The sequence below is a fragment of the Aspergillus japonicus genome (assembly GCF_003184785.1).
Source record: "Aspergillus japonicus CBS 114.51 unplaced genomic scaffold BO86scaffold_38, whole genome shotgun sequence".
NCBI lineage: Eukaryota > Fungi > Ascomycota > Eurotiomycetes > Eurotiales > Aspergillaceae > Aspergillus > Aspergillus japonicus.
Window position 1 is genome coordinate 69,982 of NW_020291675.1, and position 20,726 is coordinate 90,707.

The 20,726-nt window shown below is 24.9% G+C and overlaps 2 protein-coding genes across 2 annotated transcripts; one reads left to right on the top strand and one right to left on the bottom strand.

The window, feature by feature from the left end:
- Nucleotides 1-2,668: 2,668 nt before the first annotated feature.
- Nucleotides 2,669-4,298, top strand: BO86DRAFT_449307 (integrase zinc binding domain-containing protein; the record flags this gene model as incomplete). The annotated part of the gene is made up of 5 exons (XM_025676697.1): nt 2,669-3,141; nt 3,213-3,335; nt 3,445-3,499; nt 3,561-3,700; nt 3,836-4,298. The coding sequence occupies 5 exons, from the start codon at nt 2,669-2,671 to the stop codon at nt 4,296-4,298; spliced, it is 1,254 nt and encodes a 417-aa protein (XP_025525980.1).
- Nucleotides 4,299-4,483: 185 nt separating this feature from the next.
- Nucleotides 4,484-6,098, bottom strand: BO86DRAFT_449308 (ER lumen protein retaining receptor). The gene is made up of 7 exons (XM_025676698.1): nt 6,003-6,098; nt 5,704-5,958; nt 5,587-5,645; nt 5,467-5,533; nt 5,204-5,409; nt 4,903-5,153; nt 4,484-4,847 (listed from the first exon to the last, which is right to left on the bottom strand). The coding sequence occupies exons 2-7, from the start codon at nt 5,723-5,725 to the stop codon at nt 4,811-4,813; spliced, it is 642 nt and encodes a 213-aa protein (XP_025525981.1). The 5' UTR covers nt 5,726-5,958; nt 6,003-6,098; the 3' UTR covers nt 4,484-4,810.
- Nucleotides 6,099-20,726: the final 14,628 nt, after the last annotated feature.

Genomic DNA, 20,726 nt, shown 5'->3' on the forward strand with positions numbered 1-20,726 from the left:
ATCCGGCTTCCGGCCCATCGGAAGTCGATATAGCACACAAAAATACATACCAAGGTGTACTTTACAGTATATAACTATGCCTGCTTGAGAAGCCGTACACCCGATCATGGATAGAAGTAAAGTTCAACTAGAGGTCGTCGTGGTCAATAGAGTCAATTGAAGTGGCAAATGCTAGACTACATCACAGCCACGATCAATCTGTTATCCACGATGACCACGGGAGACATACTCAACTCCTTCCCGGTAACATGGAAGATGGACGACAATTATGGCGTGGCAGCTCGGTCTGAGAGCTATTTGCTATGGACTGCCAGCAAGCCCCAATAGCCCCGAGCTTTGCATGTACAACGAGTCAGCTCCTCATCAAAACGTGGGTCATACACAGTCTGATGTGGTATCCTAAATCCCAAATCAAGTAGCAGAATTGTGCCTCTGAGGCTACACTTTGAGCAGACAAGAACATGTACGTACTGTACACGGTCCGAGACCCGATTAGTTAAGAAAGGTCAGGGAGAATAGCAAAAGAATTATGAGGGATAAGGCAGGAGAACAAAATGAGGCGGAACCCTGTTCATGGGTCTAGTCCTATAGTCGCCTGGAGGTTCGATGCAGTAACCCGGCTACCTGCATGAAAAGAATCGTCTCATCTCGCTCTCGGCCATCGCGGCTCGTGGCTCTTGACTGTGGCTATTTAGAAATTGACTAGTCAATCTGGGAGCTTCTTTCTAGTGGCCTAAAATGCCCAAAGCCCATGGCTTATGTACTGCCGTGAGCAAGAACTCCTGTGAATCTCTACAATCCATATTCGAGTTGCTTATAGCATACAGGTGAAGTACTACAAGAGCCTCCTGGTGGCAGGGGTTGAGAAATATTGGCATTGGAATATCGGAAGAACACGTAACGCGAGAAGCTTTTATCCAGCATAAGGCGACAAACCCCTTTCAGGTGAATCAGGCACCACTTCCCAGCTTGGAGTTGGGGGCGTATTGCCTCTGCTACAATCTCGATTCAAGCTACCACCCCCCCTGCACAATCTCTGATCACCTCGGCATCATGTACTTGGGGCGTCAGGGCTAGCATAGGGAGGCAACCTGGGAACATCAATACAGTACGGAGTATGATATATCCCGGAGCCTGGCTGGAAACATTACGCATCCTATTTGCTCGGGCATTGCAAGGTTATCAACATCCGCGTCTTGGGCCCGACGCTGAACATAAAAAACGGAAATAGAAGTGACCATGCAAGGAATAAAGCCTAGAGTATTGGACACTCGACTACTTCGTGCTCTTCTTCCATTGGGGGGTAATACTCCTCGTACTCTGCTGTCAGATACACTCCGTCCTGCCTTGGTTAACCTCAGGCGTGATTTCAGACCTCGTACTGGCCAAGTAAGGGAGGAAGAAGAATTGACTAGGATGGGGGAATTCTCGCCCGACAGCTTGCAACACTTGGCATTGGATGAGAAAGGAAAAAGAAAGGAAGAAAGAGCAAGAGAGAGAGGACGGACAGAAAGGAAGAAAGCGAGTGACTTTGGCAACAAACAGCAATATCATGAATTGCAGCAGGTTGTTGCGCAGTACGGTAGGCATCGCGTGCCAAGTACCGCGGTGTAAACCCCAATCTAGGTCTCTTACACAGCTACTAGCTACCTGGCATCTCAATCCACTCACTATCCCAGGGCCGATAACTCAAAGGTAGCAAGCAGTCATGGCTAGGCAAGCAGGTAGGTGCCTTCCTGTCCTAAATCCTAATTTCTATATTCAACAACTTCCTGTGACCTCAGTCCCCCCCTCCCCTGCTGGTGACCTATGCATTACCCTGGTTTTGCCCATGTCATGCCCGTCTTGCTCCTTAACGTAATATGACTTCCATGCTTGAACCCTGTAAGTACCACAGATCTCTCTGACTATCAAAAGTCTTACTGCATGTCTGCCGCATTTGGTCCTTGAGCTAGGAGCTGATGCCCTACAGGTCGTCTTCTGATTTCCCGAATAGTCTCACTGACTACTATTGCCTCCTGTTGTGCACTTAGTTCTTGTTCGTCGAGTATGCTGCTCCGTCTGCAACGGTGTCCATGGCCGCCAGGAGCACTCCATGCGATCAAGAATAAGCAAGTGTCTCTCTCTCTCTCTCTCATATGCCTAGGGTCATACCGGAGAAAGGGCTTACCTACAAACCTGGGTAGGCTGGTGGTCTTAATTGCACCCCTGCCTAATAATTCCTCTTGTTTGGATACATATCGCATTTTCGAAGTTTGTATCCGAGTTGCACTGAGGAGCTGTTGTACCGAAAACTACTTCAACAGGCCCCCAATCGATTCCATGCTTTTTCTCCAAATTATTTAACTGGAACTGGGCTCCCTTCCTAAATTGATGCTCAAGCTTGGTCCTTGGTTTCGTGCAAGCTAAAACGAGTGTCTTCGAGAAGTGCAGTACCAGTACTGGTGTCGTGCCCTCAGCCTTTTTCCGTGCTTGTCTTCTGCGGAGAGCTTTCCTTGCCTGGTCGCTCACCTCCCCCCCCCCCCCCCTTCTTCTCGCCCAATCCAATTATTGCGGGCCCACGCTCATCAAGGCAATCTCCCTGTGGTGGTGTCACCCAACTTGCTGTCTCGACTCGGACTAGCTGTCTTGGGAGCTCCAACTTGCTTGCGGCAAGCTTCAGACCAGCATGAGCGGCTATACAAGACGCAATGAGCATCATGATGGTTACAATTTCACCCATCAAACGGCCCTTCCTCTTCCTTACAGCCATAACGACAATAATGACTTCAGTGTAAACGAGTCAGGGGCATTAATTTTCAGCCAACCATCTTTTCATCCTTTTACACCACAGTTTACTTCACCATATAGTCACCCCAGCCTATCAACAAGCACGCATCATTTTTCCTCGAGCAATCATTCCCCAGCGCATTCCATTCCTTCAACGCCCGACCATGTGCCCCTGCAGCAGCATCCTACGCAGTATTTCTCCCATTTGCGCTATATTCAGTCACCCAGCTATTTTACTCTTCGTGAAGCGCTCGGTGATGCGGAAATCGAGGCCCAGGAGTCTAGCAATGAGCACACCATGCTTTCAGAACCAGTTGTACCACCACTAGAAGGCTTCCCAAATGTGAGAGAGTTTGACCAATTAATGAAAAGGTGTGGTTTCACTATTTTCCTGAGACGTCTAATACCAATAGCATGAGGATACTCATCAAGACGCTTGCTAGTTACGTCGACGACTTATCTGTCAAGAAGCAAGACAAGGCATTGATCCATGCCAAAAGAGCGCGAAATATCAAGACTGTCCTGTTAGACCCTAAAGATACAGCTATAGAATCAGCTCAATTTCGGTAAGACCATATCCTACCCTCACGTCAAGATGAATATTACAGCAGCGCTATGCCTTCATCATATGTCATATCGCCCACCTTAGCGTCTACTGAGGCTATCTTTCATTAGATTCTGGGTAAAGAAGATGTTCAAGCTTCAAGCTGTTGGTCCTGGAGTATCGGATGTCAGTATTTGTATCCGATTCACAGATTCCCCTAGATGCTTACCCGGACATGCCAGCACAGTATACGAGGTTGATCTGCCACGAAGGAAAACCGGTGGCCATTCGAGAGAAGCTATTCAAAATTCTAACAAGAGCACATCAACAATGTCAACATGGTGGAAGGGACAAGACCTCAGCTCAAGTTCGACAGATCTATTCGTGGTGAGTGATATGTATCGCGCAAGTTAGAGCCTTCAAGGTTGTCCTTGAGTTTCCCACTCATGTGCATTGCTACCCATACTCTTTATGAACTAGTACGCAGTCTAACTTCTAGGTATTCACGTCACATTCTTGAAGGGTCCCGAAAGAGCTCATCTCACGCTTTGTCAAGATATGTCCTACTTGCCAAGTGCGTCGCGGTGGCTCGCGATTGACGCCCCCTAGTTCAAGAAGGAGCTCTCCGCGCTTAGAGACAGTGTCGCGCTCGCCAGCACTCCCGTCGCCACCAATTTCTAGGCGCGACTCCAATTTGAACGCACAATTGTCATTGGACAGATCCCAGGCTGATTTGTTTAGTCAATTCAATAGTCATGGTAATCATGGTCATTGGTCAGACAACCAAAGAAGCCTACAAGAGAGGCAGCCGTTGTCTTCGACTACTCTACGCTCATATGGAGTTGGAGCGATGAGCCACCTTCCAGGATCTGTCCCGGGAGTTCTAGAGCCATTCCAAAGTGACTTGTCGGTTTCACCGCCTCAAGTTGGTTACGGCACAAGCTATCCTTCAGCACATGGATCATCTAGTCAAAGAAGCTATTGAGATCCAGTGGATCCACGAGGAGATCCAATTTACCTTGAATCCCGGCACAGCTAACGATTACAACACTGCGAGGGATCATCACGCCCAGCTAAAATGCTCTAGTCTGTTTTTGAATATCTATGTCCAGTTTGTCTACTCTTCTGCTTTCAATTGAGTTAATGACATGAAGTATGTGTTGAGATTATACTCGTTTGTGAATTGAGTAGAGGACCTTGTTTTAAAGATTCTTTTAACAGTGCCACCCTTTGAGAATAGAAGTCTAGAGTTTTCCAACTATAATACAGATTGACCACCAGGATTAGGCAACGACGAATACATATTTCGTGACAAATTCTCAAAATGTATTGGATGCTGAAAAGCATGATCGAAAGGAAAGGGAAAGACAGCATCAAACATTGTCCTGCTGATCAATGATAATGTGGTTCTCTGTTAGAGTAAAGTCAAATGAAACTCCGCAGATCGAGTAGCCTTATCTCGTTTGTGAGTCAAAGTATACCACGCTACAACCTGGCTTAGACCGGGAGTGAGAACTTTTTACCCTTCATCACCCTATCCCAGTAGTCAGTACTTTTGAGAGCCAGCTTGAGAAGCTGGAATAACTCACTTGGTATAGTAGATATAGAAGAAATCCGAATATAGCAGTGTTTGTACGATGCCAGCAATGACTGGAATAGAGTGAAAGTGACGTTCAGCATAATACCTGTAGATCCAATTGGGGATGTAAAGAGCGCGGTAAAGGCCTAGCGCAAAAAGATAGTGTGTTGTTATGGTGTCTGCTTCTCCGGTGCGCTGAAGCATGAAAAGTTGCGGAAGAATAGCTACTGATTCTAACCATATGGAAAACGTCCAAAGAATCTGCACAAAGTTCTGAGCGGACAATTCAGATACTGGACTTGGAGACTGACCTCTGAGATGGTGTAGTCGTGGGGAAACAACAAAGCCAAAAGGGTACTGAAACAGAGAAGATATTGCACCTTGAAGGTATCGAGGTTCGGATCATGCGTGGGCTTGTACTCGGTGAGCATGAGATAAATGATATAAGCTGAAGAGCCTATGAACAAGATTTTGAAAGTTGTATTGTAGAGGGAGTCCGTAAAAGCCCAAAACAAATCTGCAGTCAAAACACAGGATTAGAGAAGAATATTTGCATGTTGGCAGCACGGCTCACCAAGATATCGCGTGATGAAAACCATTAGGTATAGAACCTGAGATTTAAATGATAGTCCCGAGCAGCTCTATTATCGCAATCAATCACCCAGTTGGAGGACAATGAATGCTGCTAACTTACACTCGACGACTTCATTTTCTGCAAAAGAATAAAGATAGATGCGAGATGAGAGAAATCGGCTAGTTCAAACAAGGTTAAAATGCGAGTATGCTCCTGGAGGGCGCGATTGGTACTTACCTGCTAACCTGAAGATGTTCATGGTGAAAGATAGGTATTGGCTTTCAATCCAACCAAAGGAAGAATTAATGAGAAGATTTATCTGAGAAGGAAGACGCAGGTTCAAGATAGTCAGGTAACTATGGAGGGTGAACAGAAGCTCGGATAAATTGACTTGAGAATATCTGTCTCACTTCCTATGTTGACTTAATGTTGACACGAAAACAGCAAGCTCCGCGCGACATGGGAGAAGGGAAGGTGCGCCCCACACTTCCTGATACATAGTTAGTTGGCACTTACCTCAGTACTAGGTAACTTACGAAGACTTGATGCCGTAATACAGGATGCCGGAGCACGGAAGGCCAATCACAGAATCAAAAACTATTGATGAACTTCGGGTTTGATCCACCTGGCACTGGGCACTGGGCAGAATGAAGTGAGTACCACTTTTAGTTAGTAGCTTGGTTATGGAGTAACTTGGTACTCTGCTTGGGGTGGGGGTCGCCTCCACCTCACAAATAACTCCATCTCAAGAATAACAAAAAATGTATACAAATCCTACTCTTTTTTTAAAAAAGTATAACTAGATCAACTAAGAGAATTAGGCTTCTAGACTATAGTATTAGTCTCTTAATATAGGGATTTATACATTTGTCTTTTTTTAATCAAGAATACCTTATAGATAAAGAATTAGTTCAAAAGATGCCTTGTTTATCAGCTATTTAATAGTTTTTTCTTATTAAAGGTCTACTTAAGGGATATCTTTTTTCTTATTTAGAATAACTTATAATAATAAGCTATTTTTATCTTCTATTAAAATATTAAACTCTAATCTTAATAGTTAGCTAAATTATACTTAGTATAAAAAGTGGATTTGTATACATTTTTTGTTATTCTTAAGATGAAGTTATTTGTAAGGCAAAGACAACCAACCTGTAACAACGGGTGGGGTGCCGCAGCAACAGGTATGTACATACTGTACAAGAATTAGCCGGGGGGGCCTGTGAGAGATATCCGGGGTCATGTGACCTCGGACCTCACTACTTCGGCCATGTAGCTAGATACACACATAATGATATATATATAAAGCAGTTACAGGCTATATATCACAGTACAGATCTAATGCACCAATTCCACCTATTCTATCTGTTTAACTTATTTAATCTGTTTAACCTATTCTGTTTTAATAATCTAACTATTTATTTAATTGTTTTATATATAATTTACAATTTTTTAATTGTCTGTTTATTTTTAATTCTGTTTATAGCTTTTTAAACTATATTTTATATATAAATTTAAAAAAGCCTAATCCAGTAGCTAAAGAGATTTAAAAAAATTAATTATAAAAAATTATTTTATTTATACTATTATTTTTACTATTTAGCTAAATTAAAAACTAGATACTAGTCTACTTTTTAATAGTATATAGTTTTTACTCTTAAAAATAGTAGTACTAGTAAAATATTAGTAATTCTATAACTTTTAGTAATATTAAATATATTACCAAAGTTTATTTAATATATTAATAAATATTTGAAAAATAGTCTTATTATTATAATTAAATCTATATCTTTACTGGCAAAGCAGATTATAAAAAAAACTAATTTAAAGTGTTGGTGTTTGAGGGCTTGAAGAAACAATTTTATAGATAGATGCTTAATTAATTTCCTAAGTTTGCTGTCTCAACAGCTAACTATATTCTCCCACTTGGGTGGTGAGGAGTGGCAGAATACCAGCTTATTATAGTATTTTTACTATAGTAAACTCTGTATGTAATACTTCCCCTTATAGAAAAATAAAAGTATATTAAAAAAATATAAAAAAATTATAATACAGAACTTAAAATCTAAATCAACGGAGGCAATAAATAAATAAAATTATGAAAAATAGGAAATAGTAGAAATTAATATTATAAAAAACAGATTAAAAAATAAAAAAAGATATACTTATTACACAGTTGATATATTAAAGTAATAATAAATATACAGTTAAATAGTTAACTTAGCAAAGTCCTGGAAATCTTTTATAAATTAAGTTGTTAAATAGCCACTATTTTAAAGGCTTAGAACAGAAATTATAATTATTAGTATTGTTAAGATCCAAAAACTATTTTTAATATTATAAAAAATATACTATATATAAAAAGTAAATATAGTATTAATAATTTTTTTTTAGTAAAAATATATATTTTTAATACAGTTATATATAGTCCCTAGATATTATTTTTAATAAAGTAAAAAAAGCAGTATTTTTTCTACAGAAGATCTTTCAATACCAGGATATTTTTTATATTTAAAGTAGAGTAAAACTAGAAATATTTAAAAAAAGTTTTTTTATAATCTTAATACTTAGCTTTTTTTTAAATAAGATGGTGGTTAATAATCCAGTTATAAAGTTTACCTAGTTAATATCTGTATTTTTAAAAAATAATATAATAATAAAAGTATTATTTTTATTATTAAATAAGGGGTGTATAAATTTTTTATTATTAAAATCTCTTAATTTTTTTTATTTATTAATACTGTTTTATCTGTTTTAATTTTTTAAAGGTATTTTAAAATCTTTTTATACTTTTAATATACTTAGGAAAAGCCTTAGCAGCTGGAATTATATTATTTTTTAATTTAATTTAATCCTATATTTTATTTATTTAGCTGTAGAAAAAAACTTTTTTAAAAAACTTTTTATAACTGATTTACTATTTAGTATTATTTTAAATAAAGATATTTTTTAAGTTTACTAAGTTTTTTAGCAGGCAGATTTACAGCTGTATAAATAATATTTATTTTCTAATCTATAACTTTTTAATATTATATAAATATATTTTTATTATAGTTTTTTATTATCTCTTTAGCTTATATAATCTATTCTGGTATTAGTTTAAAAACCTTTTTTTAATTCTATATTTTATTTTAAACTCTAGAAGAAAATTATAATTTTTAAAATTATTTTTAAAAAAGTTTTTACTGTACTGATTAATAATATAATATAGGTTTAACTTAATTTATAACTAGTAAAAAATATATATAATAAAATTATTATAAATTATTTTATATTAGTAGATATATATACTACCCTATATTTAGCTAACTTAAAACTTTAAAAGCTTTAGTTTAATATAAATAAATAATATAAAAAAAATAAAAAGTATTGAAAAAGCAAATTAGCTGATAAAGTATAGTTAATAAATTAAATAATTAATACTTTTTTATTAATTTTATAGTCCAAGTACTTAGCTGGAATATCTGGGATTTAATTAGTACTCTAATAATCTACTACTTTTTTATTATTTTTTTTAAATATTTTATTAGTTTTTAAGTTTAATAATATAAGGTATTTATTAAAATTAATAGGCTGTAGAGTTGCTGGAATAGATTTTTTAAAACTTATAAATATAAAATAGTTAAACTTTTTTTAGGGTGCTGTTTTTTATAGGGTTGTTAAAATCTAAATAAAAATCTTATATATACTTTTTTAGCTTTGGTTTGTTGTACTTAAATAGTTTTTTTTATACTTAGATTTAGAATCTGGACTATTTTGTTGTAAGCAATTAAAAACAAAGCTGAAGTCTAATCTAAAATTAGATATTATTTTAAAGTAAAGTTTAAAAAGTCTATAAAAGATTATTAAGTTAAGCTAAATTTATTTTTAAAAAAATACTAGTTTTTTTAATATTTTAATATTACTGTTGCTGTTCCGGCTTTAATATAAGTTTTTTTTTATTAAAGCAGATGTATTTTGTTATAGAAAAGGTGTTACAGTGCAGACCTGATGTATCTGTCTTACCTGTTCTACCTATTCAACCTGTCTAATCTATTTAATCTATTTAACCTGTTTTACCCTAATAACCTGTTTATTCTTTTTAATTATTTTATATATAATCTATAATCTTTTTAACTGCCTGTTTACTTTTAATTTTATTTATAGCTTTTCAAGCTATATTTTATTTATAAATTTAAAAATAGCTTAACCTAGTAGCTAAAAAATATATTAAAAAACTAGTTATAAAAAATTATCTAGTCTATACTATCATTTCTACTATTTAGCTAAACTAAAAACTAGATACTAATCTGCTTTTTAATACTATATAGTTTTTACTTTTAGAAATAGTAGTTTTAATAAAATACCAGCAATCCTGTAATTTTCAGCTATACTAAATAATCTAAAAAAGTTTATCTAATATATTAATAAATATTTTAAAAATAATAAAACTATTATAATAAACTATACTAATATATTATAAATACTAAAGCTGTATTTACTAATATTTAGTATACTATTATTATAAAAAATATACTACTTAACTACTAAATAAAATAGATCTAAAAAAAAACCAATCTAAACTGTCAGCTTATAGAAATAAATACTGCCTAAAAATTACCTTTAAAAAATAAAACTAAATCTAAATTAAATATATTAAAGCTATTTAGATTATTATTTTTATAAGAAATACTTTAGTATAAACTTTAAAATTTATATTTATTATTAAAAATACTATAGCTGCTCTAGTAAAAGTAATTATATTAATTACTTTTAAATCTTCTACTTTTATTTTTTTTTAAATATTTATTTAATTTTAATAAGTTTAAAGGTAACTATTCCAACTTCTAATACTTTATTTTTAAATTAAAAATAAATAAATATTAATACTAATTAATATACTACTGCTACTATTTAAAAATCCTATATTACCAGCTGTCTAGATAAGATTTTATATATATAAATCTAATTCTATATTAAAAATAAAAAGTAAATACTAAATAATTTTACTAATATTTTTATACTGTTTAAATATTTTTTTAGTAATTTTAACTATACCTGTACTACCTAAAATAAACTATACTACTTAAAGTTAAAAACCTATAATTTTATTATATTTTTTATTAAATTTAAATATTTAGTATAAAAAGCCTATATATATTTTAATACCCTATTTTTTATACTTAAAAATAATATTAGCTGGGATTTTAAAAATATACTTTTAATTAATATTTTATTTAAAAGGGACTATTAAAACCTAGTGTATTTTTTTAGATATTTAATAACTGCTGTTTATAATATAATATTAAAGCTTATAAATACTTCTAAAGACCTGCTACCAATCCAGTACTATATATCTAAAAAAAATTAGTTCAGATCTTAGAATAAGAACTATTTAAAAAGATCTGCTATTTTAAAATCTAATTTTATAAATCTATTTATCTATTGTATACTACTGGTTTTCCTACTAAAGAACCAATTACTACAACTACTAAAAATATTTTTATTATAAATTAAACTACTATTTTATTAAAAATTATTCTTAATCTAATACTAAGATACTATAAGTAGTATTTATATATTTTTTATTTTTAAATCCCTATACTTATTTACTGCATTTTTTATTTTTAAATTTCTATATTTATTTACCTTTAAAATATTATTTATTTCTTTTTATTATTTTATAAAGTTTACTTTTATTAATAAAATCTATTTATAGTTTTTATAAGCTTTTTAATTTTATTTTTTACTATAATTTAAATATTTTTACTTATTTAACTCTAGTAAACAGCTAAAAAAAGTAAATTTATTCTAAGCTGCTAATAGGCCAACTTTTTATATAGTTATATACTATTTTAAAAGCTGTATTTAAAATAATTTCTAAAAAAAAAACTTTAAAAAATTAATTTAATAGTTATTTTTATTATTTTAAACCTTAAAGGTATAAAAGTCTTAATCTATACTATAATTAATACTAAATATTTTATTTTAAAAATAATAAATAAAAGCTGGGCTGAGGCCTACTAGTTACTATTATACTTTTTAAAAATTTATAAAATAATTATAAGATTTAACAGCTAATAAAAAAAGTTAGGCTGTATTATTTACTATATTTAAATAATTTTTAAAATTTATAATTATATTAAAAAATTTTTTTAATTATCTGTTTTATCTACTATTTAATTATTTTTAGCTTTTTATAGCTAAAAGTCTATAATTTTTATACTAGTTAATTTATATATATAGTCTAGTTTATTAGTAAGTACTACTAGAATTATTATAATATTCTATTAAAACTTTAAAAATTAAAGTACTATATAATATACTAGTAAAAGCCTATTTTAAAAATATTATACTTTTAAAAGTTTTAATAAAAAAGAATATTTATCTAGTTTTATTAACTATATAGACTACTTATATTATAATTATTTAATATTTATAATAATAATAAATTAAATTAATAAACTACTATAGACTTTGGTTAAACCAAAAAAATAAACTTTACTTAAAAAATTTAAAAATTTTAATAATATTTTTTTTAAAAAGCTTGGAAGTTATTTTTATAATAAAAGTATAATTATATTTTTACTTTAAAAAACAGAAAGTTTTTAATTTTTTAGCTTTTTATATAAAATATTTTAAAATAAATTATAAGTTTTGAAAAGTAGCTTTTAAAAAATTAAAAAAAAAAATTATTTTTTTAACTTTATTACTAGTTGCCTTTCCAGTACTATTTATAAAAAAGTTTAGAAAAAATTTAAAATTTAATATTAACTACTATATTTTAAATATTATTTTTATAAAAAATAAATCTCTACTTCTGCTTATAAAAAAAACTTTAAATAATCTAAAAAAAATAAAATACTTTAAAAAAATTAATTATTAGTATCTTTAATAATATTAAAATTAAAAAGGGCTAAAAGTATTTAACTGTATTTTAAATTTATTTAAAACTATATAAAATATTTATGATATTATTTAGACTTACTAAAGCCTCTGCTATTTTTCAAAAATATATAAATAATATTTTAAAAAACTATTTTAATATATTTTATATAGTTTATTTAAATGATATTTTAATCTACAGCTGTATTTATAAAAAATACTTTAAATATATTTAATAAGTACTATAAAAGCTATATAAAGCTGGATTATATACTAAACTATTAAAATATAAATTTATAATTTTTAAAATTAAGTTTTTAAATCTAATTATAGGCTGTAATAAATTTTATATAAATTTAAAAAAAATTAAAACTATAGCTAAATAGTCTACTTTAATCTGTATGATTAATATATAAGCCTTTTTAAACTTTAGTAATTTCTATTACTAATTTATTTATAATTTTTTTTAAAACTAACTGCTCTGCTAATATATCTAATAAAAAACTTTTTAATATATTTATAAATATTTTTTTTAAAGTACTAGTTCTGCAACTGTTTAATTAGACCTGTAATATTATTTTAAAAACTAATATTTTTAATTATATTTTAAAAAAGATACTGTTTTAGTAGAGAAATAATAAAGTTTTATATTTAATTATATATTCTTTTAAAAAGTATATATCTGCTGAATACAACTATAAAATATATAATAAAAAATTATTTACTATTATTTACTACTTTAAAAAATAATAATTTAAGCTAAAAAAATCCTATTTTTAATTTAAGTTATTATTAACTACTATAATTTAAAATATTTTATATCTACTAAACTGCTAAACTATTAATAGATTTAATAGTTTAAATTTTTATTATACTTAAATTTTAAAATTATTTATAGATTTAGAAAATATAATATTAAGCCTAATAATTTAATTAAAAAATTAGATATATTTTTTTTAAAAAAAGACGTACTTACTATACTAATACTAAATAGTATTAAAGTAAAAAAATATTAATTTTATTTATTTACTAATATCTTCTTTAACCCTACTAAAAGGTAAAAATAATAAAAAAAAATAATTCTAAAAAATATTAAAAATATATCTAAAGTAAAGCTAGTATTTATTATATATATTTAAAAAAATATTATTTTTAAAAATAAATAAAATTTATAATTTCTATTTAAAATATAAAAGCCCCTTTATACAGTTTATAAAAAAAATAAAAAAATAAAAAAAATACTAAAAGCTTTAGCTACTAATAAAAACTATTATCTAAATATATTATTAGTATTATATAAAAAAAAACTTTTTATTTTATAAAACCTAATTATAAATATTAAATAATAAATAAATTAAGGCTAAGCTAATACAGCTAGCCTATAATAAATCCATTTTTAAATATTTTAAAAAAATTTATATTTATAAATTATTAGTTTAAAAATACTACTGGCCCAATATCTACTAATATATAAAATAAAAAATAAAAAACTACTATATTTATTAAAAAGTAACTTTATTTAAAAAGTAAAATAAAAAAATTTTAAAGCTTTTATTAATATTTAAATAAATATAATAAAATATATTTATAAACTTTAATATATATTTATTTTAAAAGCTAAAACTATAATACTATTTTAATAATTGTTTATTATTTAATAAAAATAAAATATTTAATATTATATAATTTTACTGCTAATACTGCTGCTGTTGCAACTATATATATTTAATATATATAAAAACTATATAATTTATTTTAATTTTTTTTTTTAAATAAAAAATTTTAGTTTATTTTTAAATTTAAAAAATATTTAATATAATAATTAAATATTACTAGTAAGCTTTTTATAGTATATTATTCTAAAACTAATAGCCAAAGTAAAAAAATTAATTTTATTTTTTTAAATAATATCTTGAGATTTATATAAATTATTTATAAAATAACTAAAGTTAATAGCTTTCTTTAGCTAAATTTACTTTAAATATAATTTATTTTAATACTATTAAAATTATTTTATTTTTTATAAACTATAGTTTTTATTTTTATATAGGCTTTAAGTCTATAGTAATTCTAAATAGTCCAACTGCTAAAAAATATAAATTAATTTACTATAAAAATATAAACTATTATTAAATTTATTAAAGTAGAAATATCTACTGTCTAAGTCTAATATATAAAATAAATAAACTAATAATATAAACTAATAAAAAGATCCAAAAAAATAAAAAATATAGTTATATATTTATTATATTTAAATATTAAAACCTAGTAAAAAGCTTAAAGATAATATTTTAAAACTATATAAAATTTAAAAAATTATTAGTTTATATATTTACCAGCTAATTTTATTTTTTAGTATAAAAATATACTTTATATTTAATATTAGCTTATTTATTTTTACCAGTAAAAAACTAGTTTTAGGCTAATACTAATTTCTACTACTATATATAAAAATTAACAGCTTAAAAAATAAAAAGTTAAAAATATCTTAAACTTTATATAAAACTATAAAAAATACCGCTGCCTTTAATTAATATATATTATAAAATAAATTAAATATCCAGATCCAACTGCTGAGCCAGTCCAGTACTTAAAAATATTTATTAAATAATTAAATATTTTTATTACTATTATTTTAAAAAAATATAACTTATATTTTAATAGAACTTAGTTTTAAAAAAATATAGTATTATAGTACAGATCTGATATATCTATTTTATTTAATTTATTTATTTAATCTATTTAATTTATTTTATTTTAATAATTCTTTTTTGTTTTATATATAATCTGTAATCTTTTTAACTGCTTATTTATTTTTAATTCTGTTTATAGCTTTTTAAGCTATATTTTATCTATAAATCTAAAAATAGCCTAATGTAGTAGCTAAAGAATATATTAAAAGAACCAGTTATAAAGAATTGTCCAGCCTGCACTGTTATTCCTACCACCCAGCCAGACTAAGAACCAGACACCAGCCCGCTCCTTGACAAAAGGATTAAAAAAAGTAAAAATTAATACTTTTTTTCATTAAGCTTTTTTTTTAATTAAGCCAGTCTATAAAGTCCTGTTTTATAGGGATTATTTTAATACTTTAAGCAATCCTTACTTTATACTCCAGTTTTCTTTAATATATAGATTTATATAATTAAAAATACTTTTAGGGGGTAAAGGTATAAAGGTATTAAAAATATTAATAAAAAAATAATAATAGTATAAAAAGAAAGTAAAGGGAAAAGAAAAGTTGGGGGCAAGGGTACATATTATAGTAGTATATTAGTAATAGCAACAAAATTATAAATATAATAGTAAAATAAATAATTACTATTGCTGTAGATACTTTTAACTGTATACTAGATAATATATATTAGCCTGTCCAGATTTAGGCTGCTAGTTAGTTAAAAATACTATTAGTTATATTTTCTAACTAATTTTTTTTATTTTTTATAAGTCTTATTTTTTATACCAGATACTATCTTTATCTGTATATCTAAGCTATTTTACTAAATACTTAAAAATACTATTTTTTAGATGTTGGCTAAGTAAGCTTTTAATTTTATATATGTCTCCAGTTACTAAATTAGCCTCTAAAAGCAATTAATTAAATAGGTTTTTCTAAAGCATATTTTTTAACTTTTATATATATAGTTTAAGATAAGTAATACTAATAACTGGATAGATTTGCAAATCTAAAGGCAATTTAATAAAATATACTAATAATAATTTCTTTTTTAAAATCTTAAAAAAACTAGTAAATATATTAATTTTTTTTTTAAAACCGCAGAAGTCTTATATTTCCAGTAAAAAAAAAGCTTTACTAGATTATCTTCTTAAAATACTATATTTTTATATTATATATTATATTAATACTTTATATTTATTTTTACTATTTAAAGTACTTTTATTACTATTATATATACTAAAAAATTCTGCAGTTAATTAGTTAACTGTTTTACTATACTAAGATTTAGTATTATTAGTAGCTTTATACTATATATTAATATATATAAAAAAAAACTGTATAGATATATTTTTATATAAGTTTAGAATAGCTTATAATTAAAGTAAAAGTTCTAGCTAGTCAGCAGTATTATTTAATAATATAACTATATATAAAAAAATCTTAACTGTTTAGTTTATTTTTTTACTCTGTCCATCTGCCTGTATATAGCTTATAGTAGTAAAGTATTACTTTATACTAAATAATTTAAATAGTATAGTCTATAAATTAAAAAAAACTTTTAAATTTTTATTACTAATTAAAACTTTAAATATATTTTAGTTTTTAAGTATTAGTATTTTAAATAGTAGATTTATTTACTATATAGTATTTTAGTTATACTAATCCAGTATAATTATTATATACTTAGTATATTTTTAAATAACAGTAAAAATAATATTAAAGTTTTGATTATCTCTACTATGAAAAAGTACAGTTACTATATTAATTATTAAAGTATAGAAAAAAATTAGTAGTAATAAGATTAGTTATAAATATTTATATAAATAATAATATAAGACATTTTTATTTTTATATTTATAGTAATATATAATATACTATTTAATCTAATATTTATATTAAAAAAAGATTAAGCCTTATAAATTTTTAATTATATAATTTTTACCAAAATAACTAAATATATTATATATATTTTTAAAGATTTTTTTAATATTATATTTAGTGTATATAAAAAGTGCTGTATATTAAAAAGCAGTTCTTTATTTACATAAAAAAGTAAATTAACTTTTACTTATACTTTATTATTCTAGTTAATTTAGTTAATATTTTTTAATTATTTAGAGTTATCTATATATGTTTTGTAAATATAATTTTTAAAATTATTTACTAAATATATTAATAAAATTATAGATTTATTTTATACTACTTCTAAATATAATATATTTAAATAGAAGTTATTATTATATACAGTTCCAGTTATAAATAATAGTAACTTTAAAAATATATTAAAAATAATATATAGTTTTTTTAGCTTATATACTACAGTTAGTTAAAAAAACTACAGATATTAAACAGTATAAATTAGATATAAATTAAGTTAACTTATTAAAATTAATATTAAAAAAATTTATTTTAAAAAAGATTTTATAGTTTAATAATTACTGTATATAACTGATTTCTATACAGCCTAGACTAAATATCTATATTTACAAACTATTTATACTAATTTTAATATTTTTAGTTTAGTTAGCTAATAATTATATTCTACTGTACTTAGATTTTAACTAAATAATAGAATTAATTATATTATTTTTATTAGTAGAATTTTTAGTGGGATACTATTTACAGTACTAATTACTAATTTATTATGCTAATAAAATTATTAAGTTTAGTAAATATTTTTAAAAAATTAAGTTTTAAAATTACAGTAATTTTTATATTAGTAGTTATCATACTAAAGGCATTAATATTTTAACTAAAAATCTTAATAAATAAAAATTTTAAAAATAATATATTTAGTAATAAAATAATATATATTTTTTTATATTTATTAAAAAATTAGTATAAGTATTATAAGTACTTTTTAAGCTTACCAGAAAAAAAATAAAGTTATTAATATAAATATAAAGAAATCTTTTTATTTATTAAAAAAAATTTTTAATTTGGTATTATATATAAAAAATTAAATTTGGGTAGCCTATAGAATAGACTTTTAAAAATTTTTATTTTTAGTATAAAATAATACTGGTAAACTGCCAGCTATCTAAATATACTAGCTATTAGTAAAATATTTTAATTATATTAAGTATTAAAAAATAGGCTGTACTAATAAATACTATAATAATATTTATTTATAATAAAACTAGATAGATATCTGGGATTATTAATATATTTAAAGCTTAAATATTAATAACTAAACAAAGTTTTAATAATTTTTAATTTATATTATTAATAATAACTTTTATAACTATAAAGACTAAAGCATCTAATAGTATAAAGTTCTTTAAATATTTTATATAGTTTATTTTTAAAAGTTTATTAAAAATATTATTAACTGCCTTTTAATATATTAGACTAAGCTTATAGATTTTTACTATTTTATCTAGTTTATTTTTTTATTTTTTATATAATAAAATACTGAGCTAGTATCTATTAGTATTTTAACTATATTTTTATTTATTTAAATTTTAAAAAATCTCTGTACTAGTTTTTTAAGTTTATACTACTATTTTATTATACTATAAACTATAATACTAATATTTAATTTTTTTATTATTATAAAATTAATATTAAATCTAAGCTTACTTTGTATTTCTAGTACAACTGCAGTTAGATTTTTAAGTAAATCTTATAATTTAAAGGTTGTATAGTAGACTATAGTAGTATTAAATTTAGAAATATAATTAAGCCTAGTATAGTACTTAATAATAGTTAGCTAAAAAAATAAATAAGTTGCTATTATATTTATAAAATTTATATTTATAATATAAATAAAAAAAATTATATTTATATACTACTTTAGTTTAAAAATATATTTATAGTTTTTTACTAGATATAATAGTTGTACTAGAAGTATAACTTTTTTATATACTAAAATAATAATTTTTTTAATAAATACTAAGTATATTTAGCAGTAATCTAGCTTAAAAGTAATTATTAATAAAAAATTACTTTTTAATAATATGTTATTTTAATAAAATATTTTTAAAATTAATTTTAAATCTATATAGTTCTAGAGTATTACAGCTAATAAAAGATAGACTTTTAAATCTTAGATTAAATATATATTTATATATATATAAATAAAAACTAACTTATTTTTAACTTTAGTAGAGATTAAAATAGAAACTATAATATATTTTATACTATTAAATTTTTACTTAATATTTTAAATATATACTAGTTTAGTAGTATTTATTACTTTTAAAAAAATTAGTAGTAAACTAGTATTTATTAATTATAAATATTATATACTTTAAATCTAAGTATACAGTATCTATATTATTATTAATATAAATTTTAAATATAGTATATTTCTAGTTTTTAAATTTACCAGATTTTAGTACTTTGAAAAATTTATTTATTTTAATAATAAAATATTTATATTTATATAAAATATACAAGGTTTGCAACTTGTAATATATATATATAGTATATTATTAAAAATAAAAAATATTAAATAATCTAAGTATTAGAAATTAAATATATTATAATATTTATAATAATTAAAAATATTTTTATTTTTATAATAGTTGTTAAAATAATAGATTTTATTTTTATTATATTTTTAAATATTTTAGGCTTTATTATATATATAGTCTATCTAGCTATATTAAAAATATCTACTATAAATAAAATTACTATTACTATTAATATTAGTTTTATTATAATATATTTTTTAAAATTTATTTTTATTATAGTTTTAATAATTATAGCTATAGTAGTTACAGCTGTAACAGTAATTATATCTACAGTTATTATATTAATTTTTATAGTTATTTTTATAGTTATAATTATATTTATAATTATTATTATAGTAAATACTATAGTTATTATATCTATTTTTACAGCAGCTATTTTAATAGTTATTTTAGTAATTATTTTAGTAGTACTTTTACTTAAAGGGTCTATATAAGTCTATTTTATACGATTTATAGTAATAGTAGATATTATTTTAATTATTAAAGTCTTAGTTATAGTAATTATAATTATAATAATTATAGTTCTAATAATTATAAGTATTTTTATAAAAATAATTTTTTTAGATCTTTTTTTATATTTAAATTATACTTATTTTTTTATATAGTAAAGCAGAAATTTATTTTATTAATAAAGTTTTTAAATAAAGTATCTTATTTAGATTTTTTTTAAATTTTAATAAAGTTTAGGATTAATATAATACTATACTTTAATTATAATATTATATTTATTTAATATACTCTATATTTTTACTAAACTAGTAATTTTAAAAATATATGCTATTAAAAATTAGTTAAAATAAATATTTTATACTATATATCTACAGTTGTTAAGTTGCTTTTAAAATTAATTATCTAAAACTTTTTAGTAAGCCTTAATTACAGCTATGTAATAATTAATATTTTTAAAATTAATTAAACTAATTTAATAAATCTTATTAATTTACTGTATTTACTATATAATAGTATTACTATAGAATAATATATTTATATTTTCACTTATAGTTATAATACTTTTAGTAAATAATATAATATAATGTTATTAGTAAAAGATTTAAATAGTATAGTAGTATTTTTTTTATTATACTTAACCAGATTATAATATCTTTAGCTGGATAGTATATTTAAAAAAAATAACTAATATTTAATATATACTACTGTATATTATTACCAACTTAAGATCTATTTTAAGATTCTATTTAATTATTATTATTATTATTCTTATAAACTGGAGGTGGTAGAAA